This window comes from Notothenia coriiceps, unplaced genomic scaffold (assembly GCF_000735185.1).
Source record: "Notothenia coriiceps isolate Sejong01 unplaced genomic scaffold, NC01 NC01_scaffold00035514, whole genome shotgun sequence".
Taxonomy (NCBI): domain Eukaryota; kingdom Metazoa; phylum Chordata; class Actinopteri; order Perciformes; family Nototheniidae; genus Notothenia; species Notothenia coriiceps.
In genome coordinates this window covers 54,782-69,397 of record NW_011368215.1, presented here as the reverse complement: position 1 = coordinate 69,397, position 14,616 = coordinate 54,782, and the positions used below count along the sequence as shown (strand labels likewise).

The 14,616-nt window shown below is 41.3% G+C and overlaps 1 protein-coding gene across 1 annotated transcript; it reads right to left on the bottom strand.

Annotated features, from left to right (window-relative positions):
* Positions 1 to 751: 751 nt before the first annotated feature.
* LOC104963041 (thrombospondin-1-like) lies at positions 752 to 9,375 on the bottom strand. Its single transcript, XM_010791593.1, has 22 exons — positions 9,222 to 9,375; positions 9,041 to 9,124; positions 8,195 to 8,754; positions 7,991 to 8,069; positions 7,726 to 7,815; positions 7,521 to 7,630; positions 7,094 to 7,219; positions 6,584 to 6,677; positions 6,309 to 6,482; positions 6,038 to 6,214; positions 5,770 to 5,943; positions 5,398 to 5,678; positions 5,094 to 5,312; positions 4,881 to 4,988; positions 4,327 to 4,486; positions 4,097 to 4,215; positions 3,669 to 3,903; positions 3,310 to 3,537; positions 2,952 to 3,223; positions 2,754 to 2,851; positions 2,510 to 2,649; positions 752 to 2,413 (listed from the first exon to the last, which is right to left on the bottom strand). The coding sequence occupies exons 2-22, from the start codon at positions 9,102 to 9,104 to the stop codon at positions 2,406 to 2,408; spliced, it is 3,516 nt and encodes a 1,171-aa protein (XP_010789895.1). The 5' UTR covers positions 9,105 to 9,124; positions 9,222 to 9,375; the 3' UTR covers positions 752 to 2,405.
* Between the last annotated feature and the right edge of the window lie 5,241 nt (positions 9,376 to 14,616).

Below are 14,616 nucleotides of genomic sequence, written 5' to 3'. Positions count from 1 at the left end.
TACTAAAACCATTTATATAATTGACACAAGATATCTTCAATAGGGACAATATGCTGCTCATTTGGGGTAATGGAAACACAGTGAGCTCAGTGTGGTAAGAATGAGGTAACTTCTAATGTAAAGAGAACCACGGCATTCTGAGACTGTCTGGGTTTTCTGGCACAACCCTCACTGGTGCGTTAGATTACAGCTCTTTCCAGGCCCTGTTAAACATCTAAATTAGCAGTCAGAGTTCTGCTTGCTGATGATATACCCTTGCATAACAGTCAGCGAGTGGTAAACCCAGTCCACAGAAACCTCATCTGCTTTGATACGTTTTATTAAGACACTTTAAATGCACATTGTGAAGAACAGCCATACGTTTTCATCCCCAAAGACAGTGAATTTATCACTTAAGAGTGCAAAATTCCATATGTCTGAATCTCACATGGAGTGTTGTCGTTTGAAGGTGTAAGGCGAGCTTGTGTCATGTGTAATCAGATCTGTATGGATGAGCTGTGTAAGTGGGCTGTACTTCATGTTGGATTTTCCTGCTGTTGACTCCCCAGGATACTCCCTTTCTCCAAAGCTTCAGCAGACTCAATAATGGATTCCAGTTGCTCGACACAGCATGGCTTCACTTCTCTTACTTTCGTAGGGAGAATAACTTTATCAGAGTCTGAAGTAACAAAAATCAATGAGAAAGAAGTTTTTGAGTTTTGAAACAACTCAACTGAATGTTTGCCAAAAAAGAAAGAAACTGTGCGAGATCTTCTTTTTATCCTGAAGTGTTTATTGTTCACTTGACATTACAAAATACAGGTAGGAGTATAAACAGCACTTTGGGTAGAAACTATAGTACAAAGTTTATAGAAAAGCTTCACTAATAATAAAAAAAAAAACATACAAAAAACGAAAATAACAAAGACATCCTCATGTCAGTGTGCAAATATGTTTATACAGACAGAAACGCTTCCATATGAGGCTCCGCTTCTAGATAAATTATTTAAATAGCATATATCTACACAAATGAAATAACCTCCACATAAAACAAACAAAATAATTTATCAAAACAAATGCACAGGAAATACACATAGCAAAACATAGTCAAGAAAACATTTCTTTAATCCTTTACGATCCTGCTTGGGCTTCTACAAAAATATCTTATATACAGCATATAAATGATACTAAAGTCTTGCTTAAAAAAGAAAAGAAAAAAGAAGCCAACCAATTTATACTCTGTTGCTAAGACAAATGATTCTTGTCTATTGCTGACCTAAATACAAAAGGAATTAATGAGGTAATATTTGTACATAAAGGGTTTCCTTTGATTTGACCTTGTCAGAAATGTACACACAAGCTCAGGCACACCAGTCATGCACACTGTGCAGCATCATTACACTTTTTACTTTTATCGGCCAAATGAACCGCCAAATCTTTCCACTGGCAGATATTTTATTTAAAAAAGGCAAAATGGAAGGATGCAGAGATGAATGAGAATCAAAGCCTTTAAAATGTGTAATCATACAAACTTACTATGGTTTACTCATGGCAGGAAATAGACTGGCCCTCTCTGTTTACGTCCCTTGACACATTCAATAAAAATTTGAGGTATTACCATAATATTTGCTAATTATTGCTATTCCAAAGCAGTGGTCAGTGCCCCCGCTTTGGGGCCCTGTGCTGTCCTGAATTTTGTGCTCTCATCGTTTCTTCTTGTGGTCTTTCCTGAGAAGATTAATATTTCGGGCCAGACCTAAGCCATGACACCTGATATACACAGGTCCGCGAGAGGGTGGGGTGGTGGGTCGTTGATAGAAATCGAAATAAACCATTGACGTGGTTGTCTTCATAACTATGCTTCTTGGGTGGCACACATGCACAAACACACAACATCATTCACTCTCTTTGATAGTAACAGTCAGTCCATACTGTCCATGGTCCCTCAACAGTTCCTTCAAGGGGTATATAAAACCCGGCCTAAGAAAGTCCTCCTACTGCTCTCTTTTCATACTGGAAAAGCATCTTTGAGTCCAGAACAGATGTATATTAATGCTCAATAATAATAATACTTAAAAAAAATAAAACATGGAACACTCTTCCCTTTGGTCCCTCATCCACAGAGGAAAACCTCAAACCGTTCAGGTGTGCAAAGCAATAACATCTAGGCCCCCCCTTCAATGCTGACAATAGCAACAAAGTGAGAGGGCCAATTTCTTCTGAGCAGAGCTGCACTCGCAATTTTAAGTTTGGTGCAGAATCATCATTGTACTTTCATTTGGCTTATAGTCCTGAGGTCAGTTTACCTCTCATTAGCTCACTTGTTGATCATTCCTCCAATGTGCAGTTTCCAAAATAAAAAAAGTTGACGAGATATCAATCCAGGTTTTATACTATATCTTCATTCTGAGTAGTCTGAAGTCCAATTATGTGTCTGAAAGAAATTAAACAAAGAAAAATGTTTACAATTACAGTCTAAGGTGATGTGAACACTCTTTTTTAAATTGTCAAACCAGGTTTATGTGCTTACCTCTGCATTCGTATTTGAGATCTGAGAAGTAAACCATCTCCTGAGAGAAGACGTACAAGCCTAGTCGCCCACCAGCATATGTTTTGTCGTAGATGTTTCCAGAATCAGCCATGATTCTCTTGCCTTCGTACATGACCACTCTGTTGGAGAAAATGTAATCACATGAGCCCATTGCGAATTCTAATATATATGGTACAGATTTTTTATTGAATAAAAGGGCATTCTCCTGAGGCATTGAACTCACCTTATCAGTCCAGTCTTGGGTCTGTGGGTCAGATGCCATCTGTAGGCGGTGAAGTCTTTCCAGCCGATGTTCTTTGGGTCGTGCCACAGAGTACGCACCTGAAATGGATGAATTGTAATGGTTAAAATTAGAAAAGCTTCAAACATTAGATAAGCGTCAAACGATGTTTCCAACCTTAGTCTATAAATGTTCTCTCACCTGTCCTGCGGTGTCTCCGGTGTGCCACAGGGCGTTCCTCAGATGCTCACCAGGCCCGGTGGTAGAGTTGACCACTTGGATTGTCAGGCCAGAGTAGCCTTGAGCTCTTGTGGGGGTGTGGGACCAGTAGGTCTGTGTGACCTGTTTCCACATCACTGTGTAGAAGCGTGAGCTGGACTGGTAGCCAAACACGAACCCAGCATAGTCATCATCTCTTTCTGTGTTGATGAAGAATGTTCCACTGAAATCCACCGCGCTGAACTCATCAAAACCTGAATCAAGATCAAAGACGGGTTAGCAAATTGTTCGGTATTTCTTTGTGTCCATGCAGTGAGATGCCTGTCTGTGTATAACATACCAACAGCAATGCCAGGGTCGCAGTTGACAGTCTGCACCAACTCCTTGCCCTGATGCCGGACCACCCAGTTAGGGTCAATCTGTGAGGTGCCCTTGGGGTCCAGAGGAACCATTTGGAATCTGCGGAAGTCTGTTTCACTAATAGCAAAGTTCTCAGGGCACACGTCATGGATGTCCAGAATATTGTCTTGGTCAAAATCGTCTTTGCAAATATCACCCCGGCCATCACCTGAGAGGAAAACATGGACATGGTAATCACAAAAATGGACGAGGAGCGACAAACAATTAGCTATTTGTCAGATAAATAGCACCAACGTTTCAAAATACCACATGTGAGACAATATTGGGAGACTAACTCACCATCAGAGTCCAGCTGATCAGGGTTAAATGCCAGCCTACAGTTGTCTTTGTCATCAGGGATGCCGTCGTTGTCATCGTCATGGTCACATGCGTCACCCTTGCCGTCCTTGTCGTGGTCTGCCTGGTTGGCATTGGCAATATAGGGGCAGTTGTCCAAGTTGTTCTGGTGACCGTCCTCGTCAATGTCCTGGTTGTTGTCGCACTTGTCTCCAATGAGATCTGAGTCAGAGTCGATCTGTGGGAGAACGGCATTCCTTTATGATGAGATTTCCCACTCACAATACAGACCCTTGTCCTCAATTCAAATAAATCCCGTGACTGTTTTTTTTGCCAGATTCAATATGAGAGGTGCTACTGATTTAAATGTAGCCCCTTGTTAAAGCAGATCAATATATGTTACCAACGATGGCTTGTAAAGGAAATATTACCTGATCAGGGTTGTGCTCCAGAGGGCAGTTGTCACAATGGTCTCCCACCCCGTCCCTGTCGGTATCTCTCTGGTCCTCGTTGTAAACAAATGGACAGTTGTCGTTCTCGTTCAGAATGCCTGTTTAATCAAATTATACAGATCTTAGCCTTCACGGCGATATAACAACTTTTTCACACAGAGTTAAGCCATGAAAAGAAACTTGCATAGAATTTGTGGAAAAGCACTTACCATCGCCATCAATGTCAATAGCACAGGCATCACCCTCTCCATTGTTGTCAGTGTCGGTTTGGTCAGTGTTCGCCTCGTGCACACAGTTGTCACAGCTGTCGCCAATGTCATCTCTGTCTGCGTCATACTGCCCGGGGTTGTACACTTTTGGGCAGTTATCCTAAATGTTTAGAAATTGCAATTAAATTACTTGAATGGGTCCTTCTCATATAAATTATATTTATAGGAACAAAACTGCTTTCCATGGCTTGATTTCCCTCAAACTTGTGCTGGAATGTGATATTCCACTGCAAGCAAGCTGGTAATTTTTTACCACAGCATTTTTCTTGCCCAACTTTCCAAATCCACACTAAGAATTATGGGCAACAGGCCACCTCATCTTCAATTCTGGCTTTGTACTTTGCTACATGTTTTCCACTCTCTGGTGAAAGCACAAAAACATAGAGACTTAACATTCCTACTACCCAAAGGAAAGATGGCTGCTGCTGATTGCTATGTTTGGTCTCTGAGGAAAGCGCACTTTGGGGTTAAAATAAACTGATGTCATGACTCACCCTATCATCGGGGATCCTATCATTGTCATCATCACTGTCACATTCATCACCCAGACCGTCTTTGTCATGATCTTCCTGTCCAGAGTTGGGGAGGTTGGGGCAGTTATCCTACAAAGGAACAAAGGAGTGGTTAAGGATGGAATCATCACAATAATAGAGTGAAAATGGGTAAAAATAGCATTTTGTATTTCTGCCTTTGTGGGGTCTGGCTACCTTCTTGCAGTGGTAGGTGGCGTTCTCCACACAACGCAGGTCAGTATTGGGCCATCCATCAAGATCACTGTCCTCTCCGCAAATTCTGCCATTTCCGGCGTAACCTGGCCTGCACTCGCAGCGGAACATGGTCTCGGAGAAGACGCCCAAGTAAATGCAGTTTGCATTTTTATGGCAGTCGTGGCTACCATCTTGGCAAGGGTTACGGGGTTTGCAAACCTAAAGAAAAGAACAGGGAATTAAAAAAAATGGCTAACAGCTAGCCTATTAGCTACACACATAGAGAGCAAGTTCTTATACCAACCTGTTTCTTAGCAGTTGCCTGTTCCACCCCTCTTCCAAAAGGCTGGGGACCGGAGAAGCGGGCGGGGCAGGGCAGACAGTTATAACCAGGCTGAGTGTTTTCACAGCGATGGACTCCGTTAAGTGTGTGGCAAGCATCAGAGACTGCTTTACACTCATCAATGTCTTTGCAAGCGACGCCATTCCCAGTATAGCCAAGAGGACATTTGCCGCACTTGAAAGAGCCGTCGGGGAAGCTGGTGCACTTTGCGCCAGGAAAGCATGGGCTGGAGAGGCAACCATCTGCAGAGGAAAAGACATTGAATGTTAAAAAGGTAATCTGTTGTGAATAATGACATATTTATTTAACATTAGTAAAATCCTAAATCCTTACCAATTGGGCAGGCCTTTTTGTTGCACAGTTGGGAACCAGTAGCATCACCACCACACTCCTTTCCTCCATATTGGGCAATGGGATCATTGCAGAGACGTTTGCGGGTCTGAAACCCTCCACCACAGGTAACACTGCAGGTGTCCCAAATTGACCAAGGTCCCCAACTTCCATTGACTTAAAAGATTCATAAAAACCACATTCAGTATCCTCACTTGAATTAGGACACATTACAATTCCATATATACTTTGATACTGAAATGTAACTCACTAGGACAGGGGGACTTTTGGCAGATTTCTGTTTGACGTCCATCTCCCTGGCAGTCCATGCCACCCATCTGGGGTGTGGGGGAGTTGCAGAGGCGTATCCGGGTGATGACCCCCTCCCCGCAGGTCACAGAGCACGAAGACCAGGGAGACCAGAAGCTCCAACCACCATCCTGTTTGACTGTGAGCAACGCATACACAATTAATTCTTCATGATCTCAAACGGAGAATATTTTATATCACAATGGCTGTGGGAAGAATGCAGAGTGACTTACAGCGTTTGTCACATTCCTGGGGGTAGCAGTCACGGGTCTGGACAGAGGTGCCCTCACAGTTGTTGTTGATGCGGTCACAGGAACGTCCGCGCTGCTGGATGCCCCGACCACAAGTCACAGAACAATGTGTCCAGTCAGACCAGGGGGACCAATCATCCTCTGCTTCGTCGCCTGCTTTGTAAGGGAAGACATAAAGTTACCTTGGGATAAGATTTTGCGAAGGAATGAAACAACATTTGGGTAAAGGTTACGAGCAGATTTAAAAATAGGCTTACGGTCACAGCGAGGGCAGCACTCTCCGTCGGGCACGGTGGCATTGGCGCATGGGAGCAGAGGGCAGGAGATTTTGCGACACACAGTAGCAGAGTTCTGGATAGAGGAACGATTGAATTAGTACAAGAATAATGAGTGAGCTCACTGGTTGACTGGCTACAAAAAACAGGCTTTGCTGGGGCTAATCCAAACCTAATTGCTATGTTTCCCAATGGAGTGATCTTTATCACTGACATGACACTTCTATTGTGGTGATATAAAACATAACCCTCACCAACACTCTCACACTCAACTAATTACACAACCTTCACTAGCCTCTTGCTGCTTTGTTGCTAGTTGAGTTAAGTGTTGATGACATTTAGACAGTAGCGATTTGGCTCTAAAGGGAGGTGCTAACATAAACACCATAATCACTTCATTACCCCTGGGATAAAGGAACACAACAACTTCATTCCTCGACTGATTTTTGACTTGTTTAAGTGTTGCATTCCAGCAGGTGTGATGACACTTACCTGGCAGGTGCACTCGGTGCAGCCATCCACAGTCCATTCTTCTTTGTCATTGTGCACGATGCCGTTGTGGATGCAAATGCCACTGCGGATTTTCATTTGGTTTCTGATGAGATTGCTTTCATCAGACTAAAGGAAAAGAGAGAGAAAGAGTTGCTCAGGATGGAAAACTTCCCTCGCCAAAGTTCCAATACAAATGAATCACCGACCGACACCGTGATTATGACATTGCTTGAAACTAGTGGAGCAGTGCAAGTGCATACGACGGCCAAACATATTTGTGTATTCACATGGGTCTCATTAAGAACTTGGCCAGGGACTGCCATTACAGCGACAAGTGGCTACACACTGGGAACGTGTGAAATGGAAGTGGAGGGGAAGATGGAGATAGGGGTAAAGAAGGACTAAAAGACAACCTGATGGCCCTTACCACTTTGCGCAGATCGAAGGTCAGCTGTTTCACAACCAAACCGAGTCCCTTGAGCTCCTTAAACATGCCGGTGATGTCGTCACAAGAGAAGCCGCAGACAGACTGCACATCTGAAGGAAAGAAGAGTCCAATAAATGACTTCACTTCTTAAAGATTACAACTGAGGGAAAGAGAGGGGACACAGTAAGGGGAGGAGAGGCCTCACCTTTGGCTTTGTGCCCGGTGTAATCATTCCTAATGGCAGGGCTGGAGCCGTTGATTGGGTTTTCCAGGGTCATGACATCAGTTAAAGTAGCTGTAGGGGGGGAAAGTGAGGTTAGACACATTCATTTCTGTTGACTGAAGCACAATTAATTGGTCAATTTATATCATTAATTACATTTGCTTATTATGCACTTGAATAGCAATCACTTGGTTAAGAGAAATTAATATATATGTTTCAATATATCTGATCTATTTTCAAGACTTACCTCCATTCTGGCATCCCTTATTTCTCAGTATGGCATCAATAGTGGTTCCAAAGACAAAGCGCACATTTTGAAGCACTCCCTGAGGGGACAATACATTCCAGTTAAGATAAATATAATTGTAATAACCCTATAATTTTTACATTACTTATTCTTTAAGCACAATATATCATTTTCATCATTGAGCTAAAAGATTGTGTAACTTACCATAAATCTGTCCCCTACAGCTCCTTTTCCAATCCTGAGCTTGGCAATGTCTGCCACCTCCGGGGTCAACACTTGAGAGATTGGCAAATCCATCTCTGATATATTGATCTCCACACAGCCGACAAAGAGCTGCACCCGGTCATCCTGAACAAACAGGGTGATGTTCTTCCATTGTCCGGTGGCCAAATCTGCATCCTCGATGGACACAACCTGCTGCTGGGTCACGGTGGAGTAGACCACATCCAGAGTGTTTGCCTTCCCGTTGGAGATGATCTCAAATACAGGTCCAGATCCATCGTTCTTCTCGATGGTCAAAAGGCTTCCCCTGGTTTTCTTGAACTGCTTCAGGTTGACCAGGAGGAGGAAGCCCCTCTCAGCCTGGATGGAGTCGAGGAGGTCCCTGAGGGAGCTGTCGGGGACTTGGGGGATCAGGTCTGGGTTGAGGACTTTGTATGCAGGGCTGTAGGGATCTGCACCTTTCACTATACTCACTCCATTGTGTCTCTTGCTTACCCGGGCCAGATCAAATAAGTCATACACACTGCTATCATCTGGGCTCTCTGCAGTCAAAGAAAATAAAAAAAAGCATTGTTAAATTTCTCATCAGTGTGCATGAAAACCTTTGAAAAAAATACAAAGAAACCCCAGTCACAAGGGAAGAAATATTGACTATAATCCAACAAAACCTTACAGAAATACAGATTTATTTTTGATTTATGTTAATATAAGATATTAAGATTATAATTTCAGTTAAAGTCCCTGCAGTAATGACTAGTGTAAATATGGGATTACTTAACGTTTTTACAGGTGAATAAAAACTATTAAATTCACGTTTTCCATCCTCACCTGCCAATCTGGCGCTTTCACAGCTCCAAAGCATCAACAGCAAGAAGATGCCACACAGCATCATGTCGATATCTCAAGTGATCCCTATTGAAACCAAGAATACCAAACACGCCGTTAAGGGACACATCTAGGCTGCATCATCATCAATAAATAATGATAATAATGCAAATAGTCTACAAACCTTAAAAAGGAAAATTCTCTCAGAAAATAGTCAATAAAAAAGTCCTTGATTGTCCGATTATGTATCCCGTTTTTCTTCCTTCAAGTCTCTTATAAGCTTTTCGTTTTTTGTAGAGGTCTCTCTGTGAGCTCCTGTCCGGGATTTATTCCGTTGCTTTGACTTATTCTACTGACTTATCCTCAGATACTGCTGCTATTTAAACATGTTGAAGACATTCCTGGAATCCGCATGGACCAATGGGAAAACTGCGGGAGAAAAAATAGGGACGGACTTATTTTCTTACCTCACAGCCAGTCAGAGTAACATCCGCGACGCACACACTCCGGGGAAAAATGCATTCCTGAGCCCTGTTTCCATCACCGGACAAAAATCTCATACACGCTCCAAAGCCAAGTCTTGGTCGTTTCCGGTCAAATAATAAAAGTCTACTGATTCGTCTAGCAGTCTTAATTTTATAAAGCTGTCATTTTATACAAAATAAGACATAATATATAGGCCAATAGATTCCTTTTTAATATGATCCAAAGTAAGTTCGCCAATTATTTCGGTAGACTGGTAATACAAAACCACTTATGAGTGGATTTAAAAGTCATATAAAAGATTAAATTATATTCCATAACCCTAAAGTTATGTGTTATTTCCAGCTCATATTTAGCCTTTAACATACTTTTTACTGGTTTAATATGGTGTGTTTTTAATAAATGATTTTCCTAGTCTGGCCGCCAGGGGACTCATTGAGTAATGAATGCAATGAAATGGTCTTCAAATGTGAGTTAAGATGAGGGATGCATGGGTTTAGGGTCCTGTATAATAGTTAGGTCTAGAAAGGGTGGGGGAATACAACGCCATATACATGCCCACACCAAGTTTTTTTTAAGCTTGAAATATAATTATACAATAAAAAAATATACTAAATACATAAACTACATTGCTGTGTTGTGGCTGTGTTATAAGAAAGAAAGCAAATAGGTGGAATAACCTCAAAAAGTGAGTTGGAAATAATGAATTGTATTGAGTGTGTGTGTTGAAGATCATGGATATATCCAAACATCTAATCCATATTATCATTTTATTTTAATGTTAAATACAGAAAGCCAAAGATATGACATGAATGAGAAGCCTTCCTATACAATGATGTGCTTTTGTTTAAAACCCTTGGTTAGAGCCCTTACTAAAGGGTCACAGGGCAAATGTAAGGCAGTGTGACATGATTAATGTGGTAGAAAAAAGGACAAAATGTTCTCCTGTCTAAACTTTTATTTGCAAATAGTTGGACAGTTTATACCTATTTTTAACTTTAATATTTAATTTAATGAAACCATATGGGATGCATATTTTTGACTGGCTCTGAGAAGGGGCCATGGTTAAAAGGATTTGGAAACACTTTTTTGAAATGTTAAGCTGAAAGTGAACTACTAATGTGGCAAAAAGCATGAAATGTTGTACCTGAAAACAGGTTATTACGTGTGTAAACGTACTCTTAACTACAAAAAAAAATTGAAACGGTACACAATTCATTTACTTTGATACTCTCCACCACTTTTTATTCCATTCAATTGAACTGTGTATTTCCTTGTATTTTAAAATTCTCATGAACTCAAACATTTGCTCAGATTCTGTCAAATCATGACATCACCAGGCAGATGAGGTCTAATATTTACTGCTGAGCATTTAACCTATAACCTCTCTTTCTCCTTTCCAAAACAACTCCTCATTACAGACTTGTGTCACGTCAGCCCCATGACCAAACATGCATTTGTGCTTTTTTTTCCTAACTTTTTGAATCACGTCAGAAAGCAAACTTGTGGATAATGAAGGAAGCTAAAAAAGAAAGTGAGTGTGTAACAGAGACAAAAGACTTATGGAAAACAGGGGAGGGAAGCCCAGAGGCGCCTACGTGCTTTGACGACTTTCCCTCTCAAATCCAGGGACTGTCTAAAAATAGTTTGGATATATGGACCTCAGAGTTTTTTTGAGACTCAACATCTGGATACCTGTTGTACAGCCAGTGTACTACAGGAACTCTGATTTTGTTACGATCTCTGTGACATAAAGGATTTACAGCGTGTAGGGCTCACCTTGGTGAACCAAAGGCCTGCAGGAAGTCACGAGGCAGTAATGATGCTTTACTGCTCCAACTGTCCTTCATATGGAAAATGGCTTCATGGCTGTGAAATGGGATGAAGGTGGGATAAGAATCTTTGGTTTCATGGGAAACGTTTTTGAGATATCATAGGAAGGTGCGACTGGTCACATCGCAGTGGGCGTGACCGTGAGCTCACAGCGTGGGAGGTGTTACTGACAAGACTGTGTTGGAGGTGCAGAGACTTGCCAAGCTCTGATGAATACCCACTGCAGTGAGCCAAAACTACAGCAGAGACAGATAGCAAATGTTTACTCTCAGCGTATTCCCTGGTGTTAGTTTCCAACTGGGGGCGCTTATACGCTTGTCAGTGAGTGGGAGAGCTCGTTTGTGTTTAATCGCAGAATTTCTCTGCTCCTTCCTGCATGGGCTTGAGATAAAACACTTAATACTAACAGAAAATGATTACATCATGTAGTTTAGTGTGTTTACAGGATAGGATGTCCCAGAATATGGAAAATAGGAACTTCATAATTCATTTATAAAATGCATTTCTGTCTGTCATAGCTCAAAAGTCTTTTATATTGAATGTTTTAAACACAAAAAATGTGGATGGTTGTTTATAGATTAATTTAGATTGGAGCACCGACAACAACTTGAAAATAGAAGGGCTGTTATAAGTAAAACATAATATGGGTATCCCCCCTGTGATGTATCTGCTCAAAAATGTACACCATTCCACCAAGTTACATGCAAATAATGTCAATATTTCTTCCGTATTCCTGATGATAAACAGACAAACAAACAAACCAAGAAACCACACTGAAAACATAACCTCTAAGTTACGGAAGCTACCTTGGCAATGCAAACCAATAGAATAGCAGAAAGAAAGAGATTTACATTTTCATAAACACCTTCACAGAGATCAATGGAATATCTCGACATATGAGGCATAATAAGATAAGCTGTCTGGCAGTAAATTAATATTTATTGCACAGACAAAGTGTTATCAATATTATCATCTAACTCTCGACAAGAAAGCAAACAAACATATTTCCAAAGATGTCAAACTGTTTCTCTAACTCCAGATCTTCAGGCGATCTTCAACATGCTCAGGCACAAACAGATTTGATAGACCTGATATTTCTAATATGAAAATAGGGCACCCCGGGGCACATTCAGAGATAATTCTTAATGATGTGGATTGATACAAAGAAAACGCGTTGCCAAATAGGCTAGTTACTGGTAACAGGTGTTCAAAACATCTAAACCCCATCTAAAAGAAGTGATACCGACAATAAGGATCAACAAAGAAGGAACTCTATGGCAACGTTATTAATATTGCCCTGTATTAAACATTGCTATTTACTTCGCCTCAGGCTTCAGATGGTTGAAGCAGCTGGATGATCGACAATTGTAGGGTAGTAGGATGAGACACTCACCAAAATATGGGGTTATAGAAGGGGATTTTGCACGTTGTCAGCTAAAGGACACAAAGTAATCAGGCACTTACAGTAAGTGCTTAAGGAATGAAATAAAACTAAGCCTCAGCGCTGTTAGTGGTAAGGATGGTAGCTCTTTTGAGTGCTTAACAATTGTTATGGGCACTTAAGAGACAAAAGCAAATCTCATGAAAAAATATAATTACACTGAAATAACAAAGTGAGAACGAGAGATTTTTAAGTTTTCTAAATGCTAAATCTGTGCTATTTTGTGGGCTGTTTCTAGTTAATGTATTCACTCCTAGTCCTAACTAAGCCTAAATGTATTTTTCCATATTTAAAGCTGCATCAGTCTTGTGTTTATGACAGCATGGTAACAGCACGCTGAACTGGAACAACATCTGAGGATGGGCAGTTTATAGGAATGATATGACGCAGAAACGCAGTGTTATCTTACAGACAGGTTAAGACTTTCTCCTGCGTTTTACCATGAATTGCAATGACTAATACATCAAATATGTAAAGCCTGTGCCACCAGCAACCTGGATAGGCTCCATTGTGATGTCCCCTGCGGCTGTAGTTTCTAACAGCAGAATAGCATGTGTATTACCAAAGAAAGGTGTGTATGAAAGAGTAGCGTGTATTAACCATTTTTATTTGACAAGTGGGCCTTGTTTAAACTCATCATTCTTATCTGCCACAAATTAGCCCCGGGGGAGAGCAAGCTTGGGTAAGTCATTTTATTTTGGGAGCAAAAGTGGAAAGAGTGAGTAAGAGGCATATATGGCTACTAGTCACGGACAGAACAACATGAGTCACTAAACAATCAGAAGGTCACCAGAAAAGATCCTAACTGATCATCTTTTATTTTGGGAAAACTGCTGTTTTGTGTTAAAGTCACTGACAATAATCCATGAACCCAGTATGGCCAGGAATATATTGAACTTTGTGTGCGACATTCTTTACAACAGTAACAAAATCCAATTTCCCAGCGTGGCTGAATGCTCTTCCAAGGGAATTTGGGAATCAAAAGATATCATTTGTGAAAGAGAAGCCGTGTGTTGCCAGATTAAACACTTTTTCTATTCTTTCAGCTGTTTTGTGTACGGCGCATGCCAGATGTCTAAAATGACTTGGACCTGTTGTCAGTTGTAAATCATTGTTCGTAATCCGCACTTGGCCTCGGACGGATAAAAGAGGGAAATATGGATATTACCGGTGGCTTTGGAGCTGGCATATCATGGTGAAAAATGATGTCCTGTGAAACAGCATTAAAAGAACCTGCTAATATGGTAAAATATCATCTCGAAAGATGTTCTGTGTAGAAATATGTTCCAATATTTTGTACTTATGCACCATCAATCAATCCTGTTTGATATCTTAAGCTACATGTACAAAGAACATTGGATTTCAGTTTCAGGGAATGCTGAACACAGCCACTGCAAAGAATCCGAATGGGACCACATTTTCTTTTCACTTGTGGTGGCTTTCAGTTAGACCATGCTTGGATGTTGTCATGGTAGAAAATGATTAATTGGTAGCAGTAAGTCTGCTCGATTCCGGCAAGTGATGTCAGAGTCTGATTATGTTGGACAGGCGCTCTGAAAGCTGGTCTTCTCTTAGTGTTTACGGACTGACACCAAGTCATCCATGGGGCTCCTTGCATGCCAGTTGTACAAGCACCGAGGAGGGCTGCCGCTCTTCTGAATGATGCCGGTAAATGCTCTCTACGGTTCCGCGACATTTCTCCATGTAAATGCACACCTTTGACTAATGAGCTGACAGACCACACGCCACTCTAATGTAAAAAAAAACTGTACGCAGGAATGTTAAAGGTCTTTTAAAAAGCGGCAGGAGCAAGTGTTTGTTT

Coding starts and splice junctions, on each gene's coding strand:
- LOC104963041 (XM_010791593.1), bottom strand. CDS start 9,104: ATGATGCTGTGTGGCATCTTCTTGCTGTTGATGCTTTGGAGCTGTGAA. Junction 6,483..6,583: donor GTGCTGCCCTCGCTGTGACC/GTAAGCCTATTT, acceptor TCCCTTACAAAG/CAGGCGACGAAGCAGAGGAT. Junction 5,679..5,769: donor CAAAAAGGCCTGCCCAATTG/GTAAGGATTTAG, acceptor TTTCCTCTGCAG/ATGGTTGCCTCTCCAGCCCA.